General features: G+C 45.2%; 1 protein-coding gene across 1 annotated transcript in view; it reads right to left on the reverse strand.

The window, feature by feature from the left end:
* LOC110525061 (transducin-like enhancer protein 4) overlaps nt 1–23,200 on the reverse strand; it is a 132,597-nt gene that overhangs the window by 33,073 nt on the left and 76,324 nt on the right. Inside the window, exons 6-8 of the mRNA XM_036979170.1 lie at nt 17,369–17,443; nt 10,029–10,278; nt 7,373–7,389 (exon numbers count right to left, since the gene is read on the reverse strand). Coding sequence (XP_036835065.1) covers nt 7,373–7,389; nt 10,029–10,278; nt 17,369–17,443 — 342 coding nt within the window. The remainder of the gene's footprint in view (nt 1–7,372; nt 7,390–10,028; nt 10,279–17,368; nt 17,444–23,200) is intronic.

Raw genomic sequence — 23,200 nt, forward strand, 5'->3', positions numbered from 1 at the left:
ATGGAGTGGTAGAGGACCATGAGATAACATATTAAACCATAGATAACATATTAAACATGGAGTGGTAGAGGACCATGAGATAACATATTAAACATGGAGTGGTAGAGGACCATGAGATAACATATTAAACATGGAGTGGGGGAGGACCATTAGATAACATATTAAACATGGAGTGGGGGAGGACCATGAGATAACATATTAAACCATAGATAACATATTAAACATGGAGTGGTAGAGGACCATGAGATAACATATTAAACCATAGATAACATATTAAACATGGAGTGGGGGAGGACCATGAGATAACATATTAAACATGGAGTGGGGGAGGACCATGAGATAACATATTAAACCATAGATAACATATTAAACATGGAGTGGTAGAGGACCATGAGATAACATATTAAACCATAGATAACATATTAAACATGGAGTGGTAGAGGACCATGAGATAACATATTAAACATGGAGTGGTAGAGGACCATGAGATAACATATTAAACATGGAGTGGTAGAGGACCATGAGATAACATATTAAACATGGAGTGGTAGAGGACCATGAGATAACATATTAAACATGGAGTGGGGGAGGACCATGAGATAACATATTAAACCATAGATAACATATTAAACATGGAGTGGTAGAGGACCATGAGATAACATATTAAACATGGAGTGGTAGAGGACCATGAGATAACATATTAAACATGGAGTGGTAGAGGACCATGAGATAACATATTAAACCATGAGATAACATATTAAACATGGAGTGGTAGAGGACCATGAGATAACATATTAAACCATAGATAACATATTAAACATGGAGTGGTAGAGGACCATGAGATAACATATTAAACATGGAGTGGTAGAGGACCATGCGATAACATATTAAACATGGAGTGGGGGAGGACCATGAGATAACATATTAAACATGGAGTGGTAGAGGACCATGAGATAACATATTAAACATGGAGTGGTAGAGGACCATGAGATAACATATTAAACCATAGATAACATATTAAACATGGAGTGGTAGAGGACCATGAGATAACATATTAAACCATAGATAACATATTAAACATGGAGTGGTAGAGGACCATGAGATAACATATTAAACCATAGATAACATATTAAACATGGAGTGGTAGAGGACCATGAGATAACATATTAAACATGGAGTGGTAGAGGACCATGAGATAACATATTAAACATGGAGTGGGGGAGGACCATTAGATAACATATTAAACATGGAGTGGGGGAGGACCATGAGATAACATATTAAACATGGAGTGGTAGAGGACCATGAGATAACATATTAAACATGGAGTGGGGGAGGACCATGAGATAACATATTAAACATGGAGTGGGGGAGGACCATGAGATAACATATTAAACATGGAGTGGTAGAGGACCATGAGATAACATATTAAACATGGAGTGGTAGAGGACCATGAGATAACATATTAAACATGGAGTGGGGGAGGACCATGAGATAACATATTAAACATGGAGTGGTAGAGGACCATGAGATAACATATTAAACATGGAGTGGGGGAGGACCATGAGATAACATATTAAACATGGAGTGGGGGAGGACCATGAGATAACATATTAAACATGGAGTGGTAGAGGACCATGAGATAACATATTAAACCATAGATAACATATTAAACCATAGATAACATATTAAACCATAGATAACATATTAAACATGGAGTGGGGGAGGACCATGAGATAACATATTAAACCATAGATAACATATTAAACATGGAGTGGTAGAGGACCATGAGATAACATATTAAACATGGAGTGGGGGAGGACCATGAGATAACATATTAAACATGGAGTGGTAGAGGACCATGAGATAACATATTAAACCATAGATAACATATTAAACATGGAGTGGTAGAGGACCATGAGATAACATATTAAACATGGAGTGGGGGAGGACCATGAGATAACATATTAAACATGGAGTGGGGGAGGACCATGAGATAACATATTAAACATGGAGTGGTAGAGGACCATGAGATAACATATTAAACATGGAGTGGTAGAGGACCATGAGATAACATATTAAACCATAGATAACATATTAAACATGGAGTGGTAGAGGACCATGAGATAACATATTAAACATGGAGTGGTAGAGGACCATGAGATAACATATTAAACCATAGATAACATATTAAACATGGAGTGGTAGAGGACCATGAGATAACATATTAAACATGGAGTGGTAGAGGACCATGAGATAACATATTAAACATGGAGTGGGGGAGGACCATGAGATAACATATTAAACCATAGATAACATATTAAACATGGAGTGGTAGAGGACCATGAGATAACATATTAAACCATAGATAACATATTAAACATGGAGTGGGGGAGGACCATGAGATAACATATTAAACATGGAGTGGTAGAGGACCATGAGATAACATATTAAACATGGAGTGGGGGAGGACCATGAGATAACATATTAAACATGGAGTGGGGGAGGACCATGAGATAACATATTAAACATGGAGTTGTAGAGGACCATGAGATAACATATTAAACATGGAGTGGTAGAGGACCATGAGATAACATATTAAACATGGAGTGGTAGAGGACCATGAGATAACATATTAAACCATAGATAACATATTAAACATGGAGTGGTAGAGGACCATGAGATAACATATTAAACCATAGATAACATATTAAACATGGAGTGGGGGAGGACCATGAGATAACATATTAAACATGGAGTGGGGGAGGACCATGAGATAACATATTAAACCATAGATAACATATTAAACATGGAGTGGTAGAGGACCATGAGATAACATATTAAACCATAGATAACATATTAAACATGGAGTGGTAGAGGACCATGAGATAACATATTAAACATGGAGTGGTAGAGGACCATGAGATAACATATTAAACATGGAGTGGTAGAGGACCATGAGATAACATATTAAACATGGAGTGGGGGAGGACCATGAGATAACATATTAAACATGGAGTGGTAGAGGACCATGAGATAACATATTAAACATGGAGTGGGGGAGGACCATGAGATAACATATTAAACCATAGATAACATATTAAACATGGAGTGGTAGAGGACCATGAGATAACATATTAAACCATAGATAACATATTAAACATGGAGTGGTAGAGGACCATGAGATAACATATTAAACCATAGATAACATATTAAACATGGAGTGGTAGAGGACCATGAGATAACATATTAAACCATAGATAACATATTAAACATGGAGTGGTAGAGGACCATGAGATAACATATTAAACATGGAGTGGTAGAGGACCATGAGATAACATATTAAACATGGAGTGGTAGAGGACCATGAGATAACATATTAAACCATGAGATAACATATTAAACATGGAGTGGTAGAGGACCATGAGATAACATATTAAACATGGAGTGGTAGAGGACCATGCGATAACATATTAAACATGGAGTGGGGGAGGACCATGAGATAACATATTAAACATGGAGTGGTAGAGGACCATGAGATAACATATTAAACATGGAGTGGTAGAGGACCATGAGATAACATATTAAACCATAGATAACATATTAAACATGGAGTGGTAGAGGACCATGAGATAACATATTAAACCATAGATAACATATTAAACATGGAGTGGTAGAGGACCATGAGATAACATATTAAACATGGAGTGGTAGAGGACCATGAGATAACATATTAAACATGGAGTGGGGGAGGACCATGAGATAACATATTAAACATGGAGTGGTAGAGGACCATGAGATAACATATTAAACATGGAGTGGGGGAGGACCATGAGATAACATATTAAACATGGAGTGGGGGAGGACCATGAGATAACATATTAAACATGGAGTGGGGGAGGACCATGAGATAACATATTAAACATGGAGTGGTAGAGGACCATGAGATAACATATTAAACATGGAGTGGTAGAGGACCATGAGATAACATATTAAACATGGAGTGGTAGAGGACCATGAGATAACATATTAAACCATAGATAACATATTAAACATGGAGTGGGGGAGGACCATGAGATAACATATTAAACATGGAGTGGTAGAGGACCATGAGATAACATATTAAACATGGAGTGGGGGAGGACCATGAGATAACATATTAAACATGGAGTGGGGGAGGACCATGAGATAACATATTAAACCATAGATAACATATTAAACATGGAGTGGTTGAGGACCATGAGATAACATATTAAACCATAGATAACATATTAAACATGGAGTGGTAGAGGACCATGAGATAACATATTAAACATGGAGTGGTAGAGGACCATGAGATAACATATTAAACATGGAGTGGTAGAGGACCATGAGATAACATATTAAACATGGAGTGGTAGAGGACCATGAGATAACATATTAAACATGGAGTGGTAGAGGACCATGAGATAACATATTAAACATGGAGTGGTAGAGGACCATGAGATAACATATTAAACATGGAGTGGTAGAGGACCATGAGATAACATATTAAACATGGAGTGGGGGAGGACCATGAGATAACATATTAAACATGGAGTGGTAGAGGACCATGAGATAACATATTAAACATGGAGTGGTAGAGGACCATGAGATAACATATTAAACATGGAGTGGGGGAGGACCATGAGATAACATATTAAACATGGAGTGGTAGAGGACCATGAGATAACATATTAAACATGGAGTGGGGGAGGACCATGAGATAACATATTAAACACACCTCTCCATCCCGTCCTAATCTAATTCAAATCACATCAAATGTTATTGGTCCATACACATGTATAACAGATGTTATTGGTCCATATATAACAGATGTTATTGGTCCATATTTAACAGATGTTATTGGTCCATATTTAACAGATGTTATTCGTCACATATTTAACAGATGTTATTGGCCCATATTTAACAGATGTTATTGGTCCATACACATATTTAACAGATGTTATTGATCTATATTTAACAGATGTTATTGTGGGTGTTCCTAGCTCCAACAGTGCAGTAATATATAACTAAATACTTGTGTTTCTAGCTCCAACAGTGCAGTAATATCTAACTAAATGCTTGTGTTCCTAGCTCCAACAGTAATATCTAACTAAATGCTTGTGTTCCTAGCACCAACAGTACAGTAATATCTAACTAAATGCTTGGGTTTCTAGCTCAAACAGTGCAGTATTATCTAACTAAATGCTTGTGTTCCTAGCTCCAACAGTGCAGTAGTATCTAACTAAATGCTTGTGTTTCTAGCTTCAACAGTACAGTAATATCTAACTAAATACTTGTGTTTGTAGCTTCAACAGTACAGTAATATCTAACTAAATGCTTGTGTTCCTAGCTCCAACAGTGCAGTAGTATCTAACTAAATGCTTGTGTTTCTAGCTCCAACAGTGCAGTAGTATCTAACTAAATGCTTGTGTTCCTAGCTCCAACAGTAATATCTAACTATCTACTCCCCGCTGATCCTCAACACTGGGGCCCCACAAGGGTGCGTTCTGAGCCCTCTCCTGTACTCCCTGTTCACCCACGACTGCGTGGCCACGCACGCCTCCAACTCAATCATCAAGTTTGCGGACGACACAACAGTGGTAGGCTTGATTACCAACAACGACGAGACGGCCTACAGGGAGGAGGTGAGGGCCCTCGGAGTGTGGTGTCAGGAAAATAACCTCACACTCAACGTCAACAAAACTAAGGAGATGATTGTGGACTTCAGGAAACAGCAGAGGGAACACCCCCCTATCCACATCGATGGAACAGTAGTGGAGAGGGTAGTAAGTTTTAAGTTCCTCGGCATACACATCACAGACAAACTGAATTGGTCCACCCACACAGACAGCATTGTGAAGAAGGCGCAGCAGCGCTTCTTCAACCTCAGGAGGCTGAAGAAATTCGGCTTGTCACCAAAAGCACTCACAAACTTCTACAGATGCACAATCGAGAGCATCCTGGCGGGCAGTATCACCGCCTGGTATGGCAACTGCTCCACCCTCAACCGTAAGGCTCTCCAGAGGGTAGTGAGGTCTGCACAACGCATCACCGGGGGCAAACTACCTTCCCTCCAGGACACCTACAACACCCGATGTTACAGAAAGGCCATAAAGATCATCAAGGACATCAACCACCCGAGCCACTGCCTGTTCACCCCGCTATCATCCAGAAGGCGAGGTCAGTACAGGTGCATCAAAGATGGGACCGAGAGACTGAAAAACAGCTTCTATCTCAAGGCCATCAGACTGTTAAACAGCCACCACTAACATTGAGTGGCTGCTGCCAACACACTGACACTGACTCAACTCCAGCCACTTTAATAATGGGAATTGATGGGAAATGATGTAAATATATCACTAGCCACTTTAAACAATGCTACCTTACATAATGTTACTTACCCTACATTATTCATCTCATATGCATACGTATATACTGTACTCTATATCATCGACTGTATCCTTATGTAATACATGTATCACTAGCCACTTTAACTATGCCACTTTGTTTACATACTCATCTCATATGTATATACTGTACTCGATACCATCTACTGTATCTTGCCTATGCTGCTCTGTACCATCACTCATTCATATATCCTTATGTACATATTCTTTATCCCCTTACACTGTGTACAAGACAGTAGTTTTGGAATTGTTAGTTAGATTACTTGTTGGTTATTACTGCATTGTCGGAACTAGAAGCACAAGCATTTCGCTACACTCGCATTAACATCTGCTAACCATGTGTATGTGACAAATAAAATTTGATTTGATTTGATTTGATAACTAAATGCTTGTGTTCCTAGCTCCAAAAGTACAGTAATATCTAACTAAATACTTGTGTTCCTAGCTCCAACAGTGCAGTAATATCTAACAATACACAAATCGAAAGTAAAATAATGGAATTAAGAAATATATAAATATTAGGACAACCAATGTCAGAGTGGCGTTGACTAAAATACAGTAGAATAGAATACAGTATATACATATGAGATGAGTAAAGCAGTATGTAAACATTATTACAGTGACTTGTGACTACACTGCACTACATAGTGTGAGAGAGAGAAAAAGTGTGTCTCTAACCCTATCTGTGTGTGTTTGTGTCTCTGTGTGTGTGTGTGCGTGTGCGCGTGCGCGTGTGTGTGTGTGCGTGTGTGCGTGCGTAAGCCCACCGTGCTCAGTCTGTGAAAAAAGCCATGCTAATTATCTCATTGCTTATTCATCTGTGTGGAACAGAGCAGACCGTTTAGAGACAAATTAACCTAAACACTGAACTCTCTCTCTCGCCCTTCTTTCCCTCCCTCTTGCTAACAAGACACCAGAAGAATTAGAAGGAAAATAAGTCTTACCTTGACTGAGTCTCTTTCTGAAGGATTGTCAGAGAGAGACAGAGAGACAGAGAGACAGAGACAGAGAGACAGAGAGAGAGAAAATGTGTGAGAAAGAGGGAGAAAACCAAAGCCATAACATTTCACATACAGACAAATAACTACACACACTCTTACATACAGGTCACTGTAAAACACATTCTGCAAAAATGGGTTTATTGGGTTTACTCATTCAGATTAGCGCAGGGAGAGCTATTAAACTCTGACAGGCTAACAATGGAGTAGGTACGCTACTGAGACTGCTACTCTGGAGTTAGACTAGTGATTAGCATAGCACTGCTACTCTGGATTTAGACTAGTGATTAGCATAGCACTGCTACTCTGTCATTAGACTGGTGCTTAGCATAGCACTGCTACCCTGGAGTTAGACTAGTGATTAGTATAGCACTGCTACCCTGGAGTTAGACTAGTGATTAGTATAGCACTGCTACTCTGGAGTCAGACTAGTGATTAGCATAGCACTGCTACTCTGGAGTCAGACTAGTGATTAGCATAGCACTGCTACTCTGTCATTAGACTGGTGCTTAGCATAGCACTGCTACCCTGGAGTTAGACGAGTGATTAGTATAGCACTGCTACCCTGGAGTTAGACTAGTGATTAGTATAGCACTGCTACTCTGGAGTCAGACTAGTGATTAGCATAGCACTGCTACTCTGGAGTCAGACTAGTGATTAGCATAGCACTGCTACTCTGTCATTAGACTGGTGCTTAGCATAGCACTGCTACTCTGGAGTTAGACTAGTGATTAGCATAGCACTGCTACTCTGGAGTTAGACTAGTGATTAGCATAGCACTGCTACTCTGGAGTTAGACTGGTGCTTAGCATAGCACTGCTACTCTGTCATTAGACTGGTGCTTAGCATAGCACTGCTACTCTGGAGTTAGACTAGTGATTAGCATAGCACTGCTACTCTGGAGTTAGACTAGTGATTAGCATAGCACTGCTACTCTGGAGTTAGACTAGTGATTAGCATAGCACTGCTACTCTGTCATTAGACTGGTGCTTAGCATAGCACTGCTACTCTGTCATTAGACTGGTGCTTAGCATAGCACTGCTACTCTGGAGTTAGACTAGTGATTAGCATAGCACTGCTACTCTGGAGTTAGACTAGTGATTAGCATAGCACTGCTACTCTGGAGTTAGACTAGTGATTAGCATAGCACTGCTACTCTGTCATTAGACTGGTGCTTAGCATAGCACTGCTACCCTGGAGTTAGACTAGTGATTAGCATAGCACTGCTACTCTGGAGTTAGACTAGTGATTAGCATAGCACTGCTACTCTGGAGTTAGACTGGTGCTTAGCATAGCACTGCTACTCTGTCATTAGACTGGTGCTTAGCATAGCACTGCTACTCTGGAGTTAGACTAGTGATTAGCATAGCACTGCTACTCTGGAGTCAGACTAGCGCTTAGCATAGCACTGCTACTCTGGAGGTAGACTAGTGATTAGCATAGCACTGCTACTCTGTCATTAGACTAGTGATTAGTATAGCACTGCTACTCTGGAGTTAGACTAGTGATTAGCATAGCACTGCTACTCTGGAGTTAGACTAGCGCTTAGCATAGCACTGCTACTCTGGAGTTAGACTAGTGATTAGCATAGCACTGCTACTCTGGAGTTAGACTAGTGATTAGCATAGCACTGCTACTCTGGAGGTAGACTAGTGATTAGCATAGCACTGCTACTCTGGAGTTAGACTAGCGCTTAGCATAGCACTGCTACTCTGGAGTTAGACTAGCGCTTAGCATAGCACTGCTACTCTGGAGTTAGACTAGCGCTTAGCATAGCACTGCTACTCTGGAGTTAGACTAGTGCTTAGCATAGCACTGTTTCATTTTCCATTTCCATTATAGTCATTTTAGCAGACGGTCTTATAAAGAGTGACTTACATTCATCTTAAGATAGCTAGGTGGGACAACCATATATCACAGTAATAGTAATTCAATTTACCTCAAAGTAGCTAGGTCAAAGCTATTACTGGTAAGTCAAGTGCGAGTGTTAGTGTTAGTTCATTAAAGGCTTTTTGGGGGGGGGGGGGGGGTTGTGAGGAGGTGGTGCGAGGGGGGTGCTATGGGATTATTTAAAATTCTCTTTGAGGAGGTAGGGTTTCAGATGTTTTCTGAAGATAGGCAGAGACTCTGCTGTCCTCACTCACTCAATAGGCTGGGTGAGTGAGGAGCAGATGTCGCCATATTGTTATTTATTTCATTTATATCTACAGTTGAAGTCTACAGTTGAAGTTTACATACACTTAGGTTGGAGTCATTAAAACTTGTTTTTCAACCACTCCACTCATTTCTTGTTGACAAACTAGTGTTGTCAAGTTGGTTAGGACATCAATTTTTTAATTTTTCCAACAATTGTTTACAGACAGATTATTTCACTTATTTATTTTACCAGGCAAGTCAATTAAGAACAAATTATTATTTTCAATGTTCAATGTTATAGACCACCTGACTGTATTAGAGAGTACTACTGAAACCTGTTATAGACAACCTGACTTTATTAGAGAGTACTACTGAAAACTGTCTCTGTAAACAAAAACACAAAACAAAATAAATGAATGGAAAGTGGATTATCTAGTGTAACCCCTAGTAGAGTTTCAGTGTTTACCTCTGTCGGTGTTGTCCTTGTGTTTTTTGTCCTCCTTTAGGGGCAGCTGATGGGCAGCGAGAGCGGAGGAGAGGGCTAGGAGGCTGCTGCTGCCTGCGGTGGGTAGGGGGGCAGAGGAGAGGGCCAGGAGGCTGGCGCTGCCCGCGGTGGGTAGGGGTGGTTGAGGGGGTTGGTGCCCAGAAGGTTGGGTCATGAGGGGCACCGGGAGGGCAGGGCCATGACACAGGTGCTGGGCATGGAGCTGCTGCTGCTGAATACACACACACCATTGTCATTACCACTCTACAATAGACACAGAAAGAGAGAGAGAGAGACACTAAGAGAGAGAAAGAGACACTCCGAGAGAGAGACACTCAGAGAGCGAGAGACACTGAGAGAGAGACACTGAGAGAGAGACACAGAGAGAGAGAGAGAGAGACACTAAGAGAGAGAGACACTAAGAGAGAGAGACACTGAGAGAGAGACACTCAGAGAGAGAGAGAGACACTGAGAGAGAGACACTGAGAGAGAGAGAGAGAGACACTAAGAGAGAGAGACACTAAGAGAGAGAGAGAGAGACACTCGGAGAGAGACACTAAGAGAGAGAGAGAGGAACTCAGAGAGAGACACTGAGAGAGAGACACTGAGAGAGAGAGAGACACTAAGAGAGAGAGAGAGAGAGAGACTCAGAGAGAGACACTAAGAGAGAGAGACACTAAGAGAGAGACATAGACACTAAGAGAGAGAGACACTACATAGTGCCAACTGTAAAGTTTGGTGGAGGAGTAATGATGGTCTGGGGCTGTTTTTCATGGTTCAGGCCCTTTAGTTCCAGTGAAGGGAAATCTTAAAGCTATAGCATACAATGACGTTCTAGATGATTCTGTTCTTCCAACTGTTATAGCAGCAATGTTCCAATATCTAGTGGAAAGCCTTCCCAGAAGAGTGGAGGCTGTTATAGCAGCAAAGGGGGGGGGGTCCAACTCCATATTAAAGCCTTCCCAGAAGAGTGGAGGCTGTTATAGCAGCAAAGGGGGGGGGTCCAACTCCATATTAAAGCCTTCCCAGAAGAGTGGAGGCTGTTATAGCAGCAAAGGGGGGGGGGGGTCCAACTCAATATTAAAGCCTTCCCAGAAGAGTGGAGGCTGTTATAGCAGCAAAGGGGGGGTCCAACTCCATATTAATGACTTAGCAGAAGAGTGGAGGCTGTTATAGCAGCAAAGGAGGGACCAACTCCATATTAATGACTTAGCAGAAGAGAGGAGGCTGTTGTAGCAGCAAGGGGTGGGGGGGGGTCCAACTCCATATTAAAGCCTTCCCAGAAGAGTGGAGGCTGTTATAGCAGCAATGTTCCAACATCTAGTGGAAAGCCTTCCCAGAAGAGTGGAGGCTGTTATAGCAGCAATGTTCCAACATCTAGTGGAAAGCCTTCCCAGAAGAGTGGAGGCTGTTATAGCAGCAATGTTCCAACATCTAGTGGAAAGCCTTCCCAGAAGAGTGGAGGCTGTTATAGTAGCAATGTTCCAACATCTAGTGGAAAGCCTTCCCAGAAGAGTGGAGGCTGTTATAGCAGCAATGTTCCTACATCTAGTGGAAAGCCTTCCCAGAAGAGTGGAGGCTGTTATAGCAGCAATGTTCCAACATCTAGTGGAAAGCCTTCCCAGAAGAGTGGAGGCTGTTATAGCAGCAATGTTCCTACATCTAGTGGAAAGCCTTCCCAGAAGAGTGGATGTCATGTACTGTCATGTTGTGTCTTGTTTCTGTCCTTTCCCTTCACCCTGTCTCCCTCTGCTGGTCGTTGTTAGGTTACCTTTTCTCCCCCTCTTTTCCCCAGCTGTGCCTTGTCTCCTCCTAACTACCTCGTCACCCCTTTTCCCTCCTGTTCCCTTTTTCCCTCTGATTAGTCCTCTATATCTCTCTCTGTTTCTGCTCCTGTCTTTGTCGGATTCTTGTTTGTGTTGTTCATGCCTGAACCAGACTATCGTCATGTTTGCTGCAACCTTGTCCTGTCCTGTCGGAACCTGCCGGTCCATCTGAGCCTACGTTTTGTTTTGTTATTAAAGAAGCTCTGTTTACGTTAATTCGCTTTTGGGTCCTCATTCACGCACCGTAACAGAAGAATCCGACCAAGAATGGACCCAGCGACTTCGGATCCTCTCCACTCAGCCGTCGAGATCCAGGGAGCGATGCTAGGCAGACACAAGCAGGAATTGTCTGCTGCTCGGCATGCCGTTGAGACCCTGGCCACCCAAGTCTCCAACCTCACAGAACAGGTTCACCATCTCCGCCTCGATCCACCGGCCACTTCCAGGGCTTTCGAATCTCCGGAGCCCAGAATCAATAACCCGCCGTGTTACTCTGGGGAGCCCACTGAATGCCGCTCGTTCCTCACCCAGTGTGATATTGTGTTTTCTCTCCAGCCCAACACTTACTCCAGGAGCACTGCTCGTGTCGCCTACGTCATATCTCTCCTTACTGGACGGGCTCGTGAGTGGGGCACGGCAATCTGGGAGGCAAGGGCTGAGTGTACTAACCAGTATCAGGACTTTAAGGAGGAGATGATACGGGTTTTTGATCGATCTGTTTTTGGGGAGGAGGCTTCCAGGGCCCTGTCTTCCCTATGTCAGGGTAATCGATCCATAACAGACTACTCTATTGAGTTTCGCACTCTTGCTGCCTCCAGTGGCTGGAACGAGCCGGCTTTGCTCGCTCGTTTTCTGGAGGGTCTCCGCGCAGAGGTAAAGGATGAGATTCTCTCCCGGGAGGTTCCTTCCAGCGTGGATTCCTTGATTGAACTCGCTATTCGCATTGAGCGACGGGTTGATCTTCGTCACCGAGCTCGTGGAAAGGAGCTCGCGTTCTCCGTTGCCCCCCTCTCCGCATCACTACCATCTTCCTCTGCCGGCTCGGGTGCTGAGCCTATGCAGCTGGGAGGTATCCGCATCTCGACTAAGGAGAGGGAACGGAGAATCACCAACCGCCTCTGTCTCTATTGCGGTTCTGCTGGTCATTTTGTCACTTCATGTCCAGTAAAAGCCAGAGCTCATCAGTAAGCGGAGGGCTACTGGTGAGCGCTACTACTCCTGTCTCTCCTTCAAGATCCTGCACTACCTTGTCGGTCCATCTACGCTGGACCGGTTCGTCAGCTTCCTGCAGTGCCTTAATAGACTCTGGGGCGGAGGGCTGTTTTATGGACGAGACCTGGGCTCGGGAACATGACATTCCTCTCAGACAGTTAAGGGAGTCCACGGCCTTGTTCGCCCTGGATGGTAGTCCTCTCCCCAGGATTCAGCGTGAGACGCTACCTTTAACCCTCACTGTTTCTGGTAATCATAGCGAAACCATTTCTTTTTTAATTTTTCGTTCACCTTTTACACCTGTTGTTTTGGGCCATCCCTGGCTAGTTTGTCATAATCCTTCCATTAATTGGTCTAGTAATTCTATCCTCTCCTGGAACGTCTCTTGTCATGTGAAATGTTTAATGTCTGCTATCCCTCCTGTTTCCTCTGTCTCTTCTTCACAGGAGGAGCCTGGTGATTTGACAGGGGTGCCGGAGGAATATCACGATCTGCGCACGGTGTTCAGTCGGTCCAGGGCCACCTCTCTTCCTCCACACCGGTCGTATGATTGTAGTATTGATCTCCTTCCGGGAACCACTCCCCCCCGGGGTAGACTATACTCTCTGTCGGCTCCCGAACGTAAGGCTCTCGAAGATTATTTGTCTGTAGCTCTTGCCGCCGGTACCATAGTCCCCTCCTCCTCTCCCGCCGGAGCGGGGTTTTTTTTTGTTAAGAAGAAGGACGGGTCCCTGCGCCCCTGCATAGATTATCGAGGGCTGAATGACATAACAGTGAAGAATCGTTATCCGCTTCCTCTTATGTCTTCAGCCTTCGAGATCCTGCAGGGAGCCAGGTTTTTCACTAAGTTGGACCTTCGTAACGCTTACCATCTCGTGCGCATCAGGGAGGGGGACGAGTGGAAGACGGCGTTTAACACTCCGTTAGGGCACTTTGAATACCGGGTTCTTCCTTTCGGCCTCGCTAACGCTCCAGCTGTCTTTCAGGCATTAGTCAATGATGTCCTGAGAGACATGCTGAACATCTTTGTTTTCGTTTACCTTGACGATATCCTGATTTTTTCACCGTCACTCCAGATTCATGTTCAGCACGTTCGACGTGTCCTCCAGCGCCTTTTAGAGAATTGTCTTTTTGTAAAGGCTGAGAAGTGCTCTTTTCATGCCTCCTCCGTCACATTTCTCGGTTCTGTTATTTCCGCTGAAGGCATTAAGATGGATCCTGCTAAGGTCCAAGCTGTCATTGATTGGCCCGTCCCTAAGTCACGCGTCGAGTTGCAGCGCTTTCTCGGCTTCGCGAACTTCTATCGTCGTTTCATCCGTAATTTCGGTCAGGTGGCAGCCCCTCTCACAGCCCTTACTTCTGTCAAGACGTGCTTTAAGTGGTCCGTTTCCGCCCAGGGAGCTTTTGATCTCCTCAAGAATCGTTTTACATCCGCACCTATCCTTGTTACACCTGACGTCTCTAGACAGTTCATTGTCGAGGTTGACGCGTCAGAGGTGGGCGTGGGAGCCATTCTTTCTCAGCGCTCCTTCTCTGACGACAAGGTCCACCCTTGCGCGTATTTTTCTCATCGCCTGTCGCCGTCGGAACGTAACTATGATGTGGGAAACCGCGAACTGCTCGCCATCCGCTTAGCCCTAGGCGAATGGCGACAGTGGTTGGAGGGGGCGACCGTTCCTTTTGTCGTTTGGACTGACCATAGGAACCTTGAGTACATCCGTTCTGCCAAACGACTTAATGCGCGTCAGGCGCGCTGGGCGCTGTTTTTCGCTCGTTTCGAGTTCGTGATTTCTTATCGTCCGGGCTCTAAGAACACCAAGCCTGATGCTTTATCTCGTCTCTTCAGTTCTTCAGTAGCCTCCACTGACCCCGAGGGGATTCTCCCTGAGGGGCGTGTTGTCGGGTTGACTGTCTGGGGAATTGAGAGGCAGGTAAAGCAAGCACTCACTCAAACTCCGTCGCCGCGCGCTTGTCCCAGGAACCTTCTTTTCGTTCCCGTTCCTACTCGTCTGGCCGTTCTTCAGTGGGCTCACTCTGCCAAGTTAGCCGGCCACCCTGGCGTTCGGGGTACGCTTGCTTCCATTCGCCAGCGCTTTTGGTGGCCCACCCGGGAGCATGACACGCGTCGCTTCGTGGCTGCTTGTTCGGTCTGCGCGCAGACTAAGTCCGGTAACTCTCCTCCTGCCGGCCGTCTCAGGCCGCTTCCCATTCCCTCTCGACCGTGGTCTCACATCGCCTTAGATTTTGTCACCGGACTGCCTTCGTCAGCGGGGAAGACTGTTATTCTTACGGTTGTCGACAGGTTCTCTAAGGCGGCTCATTTTATTCCCCTTGCTAAGCTTCCTTCTGCTAAAGAGACGGCACAAATCATCATCGAGAATGTTTTCAGAATTCATGGCCTTCCGTCAGACGTCGTTTCGGACAGAGGTCCGCAATTCACGTCTCAATTTTGGAGGGAGTTTTGCAGTTTGATTGGGGCTTCCGTCAGTCTCTCTTCCGGCTTTCACCCCCAGTCTAACGGTCAAGCAGAACGGGCCAATCAGACTATTGGTCGCATCTTACGCAGTCTTTCTTTTCGCAACCCTGCGTCTTGGTCAGAACAGCTCCCCTGGGCAGAATACGCCCACAACTCGCTTCCTTCGTCTGCGACCGGGCTATCTCCTTTTCAGAGTAGCCTCGGGTACCAGCCTCCGCTGTTCTCATCTCAGTTCGCCGAGTCCAGCGTCCCCTCCGCTCAGGCTTTTGTCCAACGTTGCGAGCGCACCTGGAAGAGGGTCAGGTCTGCACTTTGCCGTTATAGGGCGCAGACTGTGAGGGCTGCTAATAAGCGTAGAACTAAGAGTCCTAGATATTGTCGCGGTCAGAGAGTTTGGCTCTCCACTCAGAACCTTCCCCTTAAGACCACTTCTCGCAAGTTGACCCCGCGGTTCATTGGTCCGTTCCGTATTTCTCAGGTCATTAATCCTGTCGCAGTTCGACTTCTTCTTCCGCGATACCTTCGTCGCGTCCACCCGGTCTTCCATGTCTCCTGTATCAAGCCCGTTCTTCGCGCCCCCGCTCGTCTTTCCCCCCCCCCCCCCCCATCCTTGTCGAGGGCGCACCCATCTACAGGGTCCGTAGGATTTTGGACATGCGTCCTCGGGGCCGTGGTCATCAGTACCTAGTAGATTGGGAGGGGTACGGTCCTGAGGAGAGGAGTTGGGTTCCCTCTCGGGACGTGCTGGACCGTGCGCTGATCGATGATTTCCTCCGTTGCCGCCAGGTTTCCTCCTCGAGTGCGCCAGGAGGCGCTCGGTGAGTGGGGGGGTACTGTCATGTACTGTCATGTTGTGTCTTGTTTCTGTCCTTTCCCTTCACCCTGTCTCCCTCTGCTGGTCGTTGTTAGGTTACCTTTTCTCCCCCTCTTTTCCCCAGCTGTGCCTTGTCTCCTCCTAACTACCTCGTCACCCCTTTTCCCTCCTGTTCCCTTTTTCCCTCTGATTAGTCCTCTATATCTCTCTCTGTTTCTGCTCCTGTCTTTGTCGGATTCTTGTTTGTGTTGTTCATGCCTGAACCAGACTATCGTCATGTTTGCTGCAACCTTGTCCTGTCCTGTCGGAACCTGCCGGTCCATCTGAGCCTACGTTTTGTTTTGTTATTAAAGAAGCTCTGTTTACGTTAATTCGCTTTTGGGTCCTCATTCACGCACCGTAACAGTGGAGGCTGTTATAGTAGCAATGTTCCAACATCTAGTGGAAAGCCTTCTCAGAAGAGTGGAGGCTGTTATAGCAGAAAAGGGGGGACCAACTCCATATTAATGACTTAGCAGAAGAGTGGAGGCTGTTATAGCAGCAAAGGGGGACCAACTCCATATTAATGACTTAGCAGAAGAGTGGAGGCTGTTATAGCAGCAAAGGGGGACCAACTCCATATTAATGACTTAGCAGAAGAGTGGAGGTTGTTATAGCTGCAATGTTCCTACATCTAGTGGAAAGCCTTCCCAGAAGAGTGGAGGCTGTTGTAGCAGCAAAGGGGGGACCACCTCCATATTAATGTCCATGATTTTGGACTGAGATGTTCGACTAGCAGGTGTCCACATGCGTTTAGTCATGTAGTGTATGTAATCTACAGCTCCATATGTAATACTGTATCGTAGTAAAACATTTGTACAAGTGGGGACATTGCTTAGTGGTAACAATTAGGGTTATGGGTTTGGTGGTAAGGTTGCCGTTAAGGTTTTGAATGGGAATCAATAGTTTGGTCCCCACAAGGTGCGTGCGTGCGTGTGTGTGTGTGTAGACATACCCCGATGATAGAGTTTAGTTCAGCCATGGTGACCTGTTTTGCTCTTTCCACCGCCTGGACCACCTGCTGCTGGTGCTGATACACGCAGAAATACAGACATTGAGAGTTGGAGACAGAGACACAGGGAGAGACAGAGGGAGATGGAGACAGAGACAGAGGGAGACAGAGCGACAGAGTGAGACGGAGACAGAGGGAGACAGAGAGACAGAGGGAGAGGGAGACAGAGAGACAGAGGGAGACAGAGCGACAGAGGGAGACGGAGACAGAGGGAGACAGAGCGACAGAGGGAGAGGGAGAGGGAGACAGAGAGACAGAGGGAGACGGAGACAGAGACACAGGGAGACCGAGGGAGACGGAAACAGGGAGACAAAGACAGAGGGAGACGGAAACAGAGACACAGGGAGACACAGGGAGACACAGGGAGATACAGGGTGACGGAGGGAGACAGAGACAGAGACACAGGGAGACAGAGATACAGGGTGACAGAGGGATACAGAGACAGAGGGAGACAGAGACAGAGGGAGACAGAGACATGGGGAGACAGAGACAGAGGGAGACAGAGACAGAGCAAGACAGAGGGAGACGGAGACAGAGGGCGACAGAGACAGAGGGAGACGGAGACAGAGCGAGACACAGGGAGACACAGGGAGATACAGGGTGACAGAGGGAGACAGAGGGAGACAGAGGGAGACAGAGACAGAGACACAGGGAGACAGAGACAGAGGGAGACAGAGACATGGGGAGACAGAGACAGAGGGAGACAGAGGGAGACAGAGACAGAGGGAGATGGAGACAGAGGTCGACAGAGACAGATGGAGACGGAGACAGAGGGCGACAGAGATAGGGGGAGACAGTGTCAGAGGGAGACGGAGACAGAGACACAGGGAGACAGAGGGAGACGGAGACACAGGGAGACAGAGAGAGAGACACAGGGAGACAGAGGGAGACGGAGACAGAGGGAGACAGATACAGGGGGAGACAGAGACAGAGGGAGACGGAGACAGAGACAGAGACACAGGGAGACAGAGAGAGAGAGACACAGGGAGTCAGGGGGAGACAGAGACAGAGGGAGGCAGAGACAGAGACACAGGGAGACACAGGGAGATACAGGGTGACAGAGGGAGACAGAGACAGAGACACAGGGAGACAGAGACAGAGGGAGACAGAGACATGGGGAGACAGAGACAGAGGGAGACAGAGGGAGACAGAGACAGAGGGAGACAGAAGGAGATGGAGACAGAGGGCGACAGAGACAGAGGGAGACGGAGACAGAGGGCGACAGAGAGAGAGACACAGGGAGACAGAGGGAGACGGAGACAGAGACAGAGACACAGGGAGACAGAGAGAGAGAGACACAGGGAGTCAGGGGGAGACAGAGACAGAGGGAGGCAGAGACAGAGACACAGGGAGACACAGGGAGATACAGGGTGACAGAGGGAGACAGAGACAGAGACACAGGGAGACAGAGACAGAGGGAGACAGAGACATGGGGAGACAGAGACAGAGGGAGACAGAGGGAGACAGAGACAGAGGGAGACAGAAGGAGATGGAGACAGAGGGCGACAGAGACAGAGGGAGACGGAGACAGAGGGCGACAGAGATAGGGGGAGACAGTGTCAGAGGGAGACGGAGACAGAGACACAGGGGGACAGAGGGAGACGGAGACACAGGGAGACAGAGAGAGAGACACAGGGAGACAGAGGAAGACGGAGACAGAGGGAGACAGATACAGGGGGAGACAGAGACAAAGGGAGACGGAGACAGAGACACAGGGAGACAGAGAGAGAGAGACACAGGGAGTCAGGGGGAGACAGAGACAGAGGGAGGCAGAGACAGAGACACAGGGAGACAGAGGGAGACGGAGACAGAGGGAGACAGATACAGGGGGAGACAGAGACAGAGGGAGATGGAGACAGAGGGAGACAGAGACACAGGGACGGAGGGAGATAGATACAGAGGGAGATAGAGACAGCGGTGAGATAGAAATAGGCAGATTGAGATACAGGGAGATAGAGACAGGGGAAGATAGAGATAGAGACAGATGGAGATAGAGACAGAGGGAGATAGAGACAGGGGGAGGTAGAGACAGATGGTGTCGCAGGCTGGGTATGTACATAGTCAATGGTTGGCTTCGAGGGGACTCCTTTGGTAGGTACACCTATATCTCATCCCTTGGCAGTAGTACTGTAGACTAGTTTATCACTGACCTCAACCCAGAGTCTCTCAGAGCGTTCACAGTCAGCCCACTGACAACCGTATCAGACCACAGCAAAATCACAGTCTACTTGAACAGAGCAATACTCAATCATGAGGCATCAAAACCAAAGGAACTGAGTAAAATTAAGAAATGCTATAGATGGAAGGAATGCAGTTTGGAAACCTACCAAAAAACTATTAGGCAACAACAAATTCAATCCCTTTTAGACAATTTCCTGGGTAAAACTTTCCACTGTAATAGTGAAGGTGTAGACTATTTGACCTCTCAGCTTCCCTATCAAATCTAAAAATCTCAAATAGAAAACTGAAGAAAATGAACAATAATGACAAATGGTTTGATGAAGAATGCAAAAATCGAAGAAAGAAATTGAGAAACCTGTCAAACCAAAAACCTAGAGACCCGGAAAACCTGAGTCTACGCCTTCACTATGGCGAATCACTAAAACAATACAGAAATACACTACGGAAAAAGAAGGAACAGCACGTCAGAAATCAGCTCAATGTAATTGAAGAATCTATAGACTCTAACCACTTCTGGGAAAATTGGAAAACACTAAACAAACAACAACACGAAGAATTATCTATCCAAAATGGAGATGTATGGGTAAACCACTTCTCCAATCTTTTTGGCTCTATAACAAAGAACAAACAGCAAACACATATACATGATCAAATACAAATCTTAGAATCAACTATTAAAGACTACCAGAACCCACTGGATTCTCCAATTACCTTGAATGAGCTACAGGACTAAATACAAACCCTCCAACCCAAAAAGGCCTGTGGTGTTGATGGTATCCTTAATGAAATGATCAAATATATAGACAACAAATTCCAATTGACTATAATAAAACTCTTCAACATCATCTATCATCCTTAGCTCTGGCATCTTCCCCAATATTTGGAACCAAGGACAGATCACCCCAATCCACAAAAGTGGAGACAAATTTGACCCCAATAACAATAACTACCGTGGGAAATGAGTCAACAGCAACCTTGGGAAAATCCTCTGCATCATCATTAACAGCAGACTCGTACATTTCCTCAGTGAAAACAATGTACCGAGCAAATGTCAAATTGGCTTTTTACCAAATTACCTTACAATAGACCATGTACTTACCCTGCACACCCTAATTGACAAACAAACCAAACAAAGGCAAAGTCACCTCATGTTTTGTTGATTTCAAAAAAGCCTTAGACTCAATTTGGCATGAGGGTCTGCTATACAAATTGATGGAAAGTGGAGTTGGGGGTAAATCATACGACATTTTAAAATCCATGTACACAAACAACAAGTGTGCAGTTAAAATTGGCAAAAAACACACACATTTCTTCCCACAGGGTCGTGGGGTGAGACAGGGATACACCTTAAGCCCCACCCTCTTCAACATATATACCAACGATTTGGCGCGGGCACTAGAAAACTCTGCAGCACCCGGCCTCACCCTACTAGAATCTGAAGTCAAATGTCTACTGTTTGCTGATGATCTGGTGCTTCTGTCACCAACCAAGGAGGGTCTACAGCAGCACCTAGATATTCTGCACAGATTCTGCCAGACCTGGGCCCTGACAGTAAATCTTAGTAAGACCAAAATAATGGTGTTCCAAAAAAGGTCCAGTCGCCAGGACCACAAATACAAATTCCATCTAGACACCGTTGCCCTAGAGCATACAAAAAACTACACATACCTTGGCCTAAACATCAGCGCCACAGGTAACTTCCGCAAAGCTGTGAACGATCTGAGAGACAAGAAGGGCATTCTATGCCATCAAAAGGGACATAGCATTCAACATACCAATTAGGATCTGGCTAAAAATACTTGAATCAGTCATAGAGCACATTGCCCTTTATGGTTGTGAGGTCTGGGGTCTGCTCACCAACCAAGATTTCACAAAATTGAGACTGTATGCAGAATTCTGCAAAAATACCCTCCGTGTACAACGTAGAACACCAAATAATGCACGCAGAGCAGAATTAGGCCGATACCCACTAATTATCAAAATCCAGAAAATAGCTGTTAAATTCTACAACCACCTAAAAGGAAGCGATTTCCAAACCTTCCATAACAAAGCCATCACCTACAGAGAAAATAACCTAGAGAAGAGTCCCCTAAGCAAGCTGGTCCTGGAGCTCTGTTCACAAACACAAACAGACCCCACAGACCCCCAGGACAGCAACACAATTAGACCCAACCAAATCATGAGAAAACAAAAAGATAATTACTTGACACATTGGAAAGAATTAACAAAAAAACTGAGCAAACTCGAATGCTATTTGGCCCTAAACAGAGAGTACACAGCAGCAGAATACCTGACCACTGTGACAGACCCAAAATTAAGGAAAGCTTTGACTATGTACAGACTCAGTGAGCATAGCCTTGCTATTGAGAAAGTCTGCCGTAGGCAGATATGGCTCTCAAGAGAAGACAGGCTATGTGCGCACTGCCCACAAAATGAGTTGGAAACAGAGCTGCACTTCTTAACCTCCTGCCCAATGTATGACCATATTAGAGACACATTTTTCCCTCAGATTACACAGATCAACAAAGAATTCGAAAACAAATCCAATTTTGATAAACTCCCATATCTACTGGGTGAAATTCCACAGTGTGCCAACACAGCAGCAAGATTTGTGACCTGTTGCCACAAGAAAAGGGCAACCAGTGAAGACCAAACACCATTGTAAATACAACCCATATTTATGCTTATTTATTTTCCCTTGTGTAGCCTTAACCATTTGAACATCGTTGTAACACTGTATACAGTGCCTTGCGAAAGTATTCGGCCCCCTTGAACTTTGCGACCTTTTGCAACATTTCAGGCTTCAAACATAAAGATATAAAACTGTATTTTTTTGTGAAGAATCAACAACAGGTGGGACACAATCATGAAGTGGAACGACATTTATTGGATATTTCAAACTTTTTTAACAAATCAAAAACTGAAAAATTGGGCGTGCAAAATTATTCAGCCCCTTTACTTTCAGTGCAGCAAACTCTCTCCAGAAGTTCAGTGAGGATCTCTGAATGATCCAATGTTGACCTAAATGACTAATGATGATAAATACAATCCACCTGTGTGTAATCAAGTCTCCGTATAAATGCACCTGCACTGTGATAGTCTCAGAGGTCCGTCAAAAGCGCAGAGAGCATCATGAAGAACAAGGAACACACCAGGCAGGTCCGAGATACTGTTGTGAAGAAGTTTAAAGCCGGATTTGGATACAAAAAGATTTCCCAAGCTTTAAACATCCCAAGGAGCACTGTGCAAGCGATAATATTGAAATGGAAGGAGTATCAGACCACTGCAAATCTACCAAGACCTGGCCGTCCCTCTACACTTTCAGCTCATACAAGGAGAAGACTGATCAGAGATGCAGCCAAGAGGCCCATGATCACTCTGGATGTACTGCAGAGATCTACAGCTGAGGTGGGAGACTCTGTCCATAGGACAACAATCAGTCGTATATTGCACAAATCTGGCCTTTATGGAAGAGTGGCAAGAAGAAAGCCCTTTCTTAAAGATATCCATAAAAAGTGTTGTTTAAAGTTTGCCACAAGCCACCTGGGAGACACACCAAACATGTGGAAGAAGGCGCTCTGGACAGATGAAACC

The sequence above is a fragment of the Oncorhynchus mykiss genome, chromosome 6 (assembly GCF_013265735.2).
Source record: "Oncorhynchus mykiss isolate Arlee chromosome 6, USDA_OmykA_1.1, whole genome shotgun sequence".
Taxonomy (NCBI): domain Eukaryota; kingdom Metazoa; phylum Chordata; class Actinopteri; order Salmoniformes; family Salmonidae; genus Oncorhynchus; species Oncorhynchus mykiss.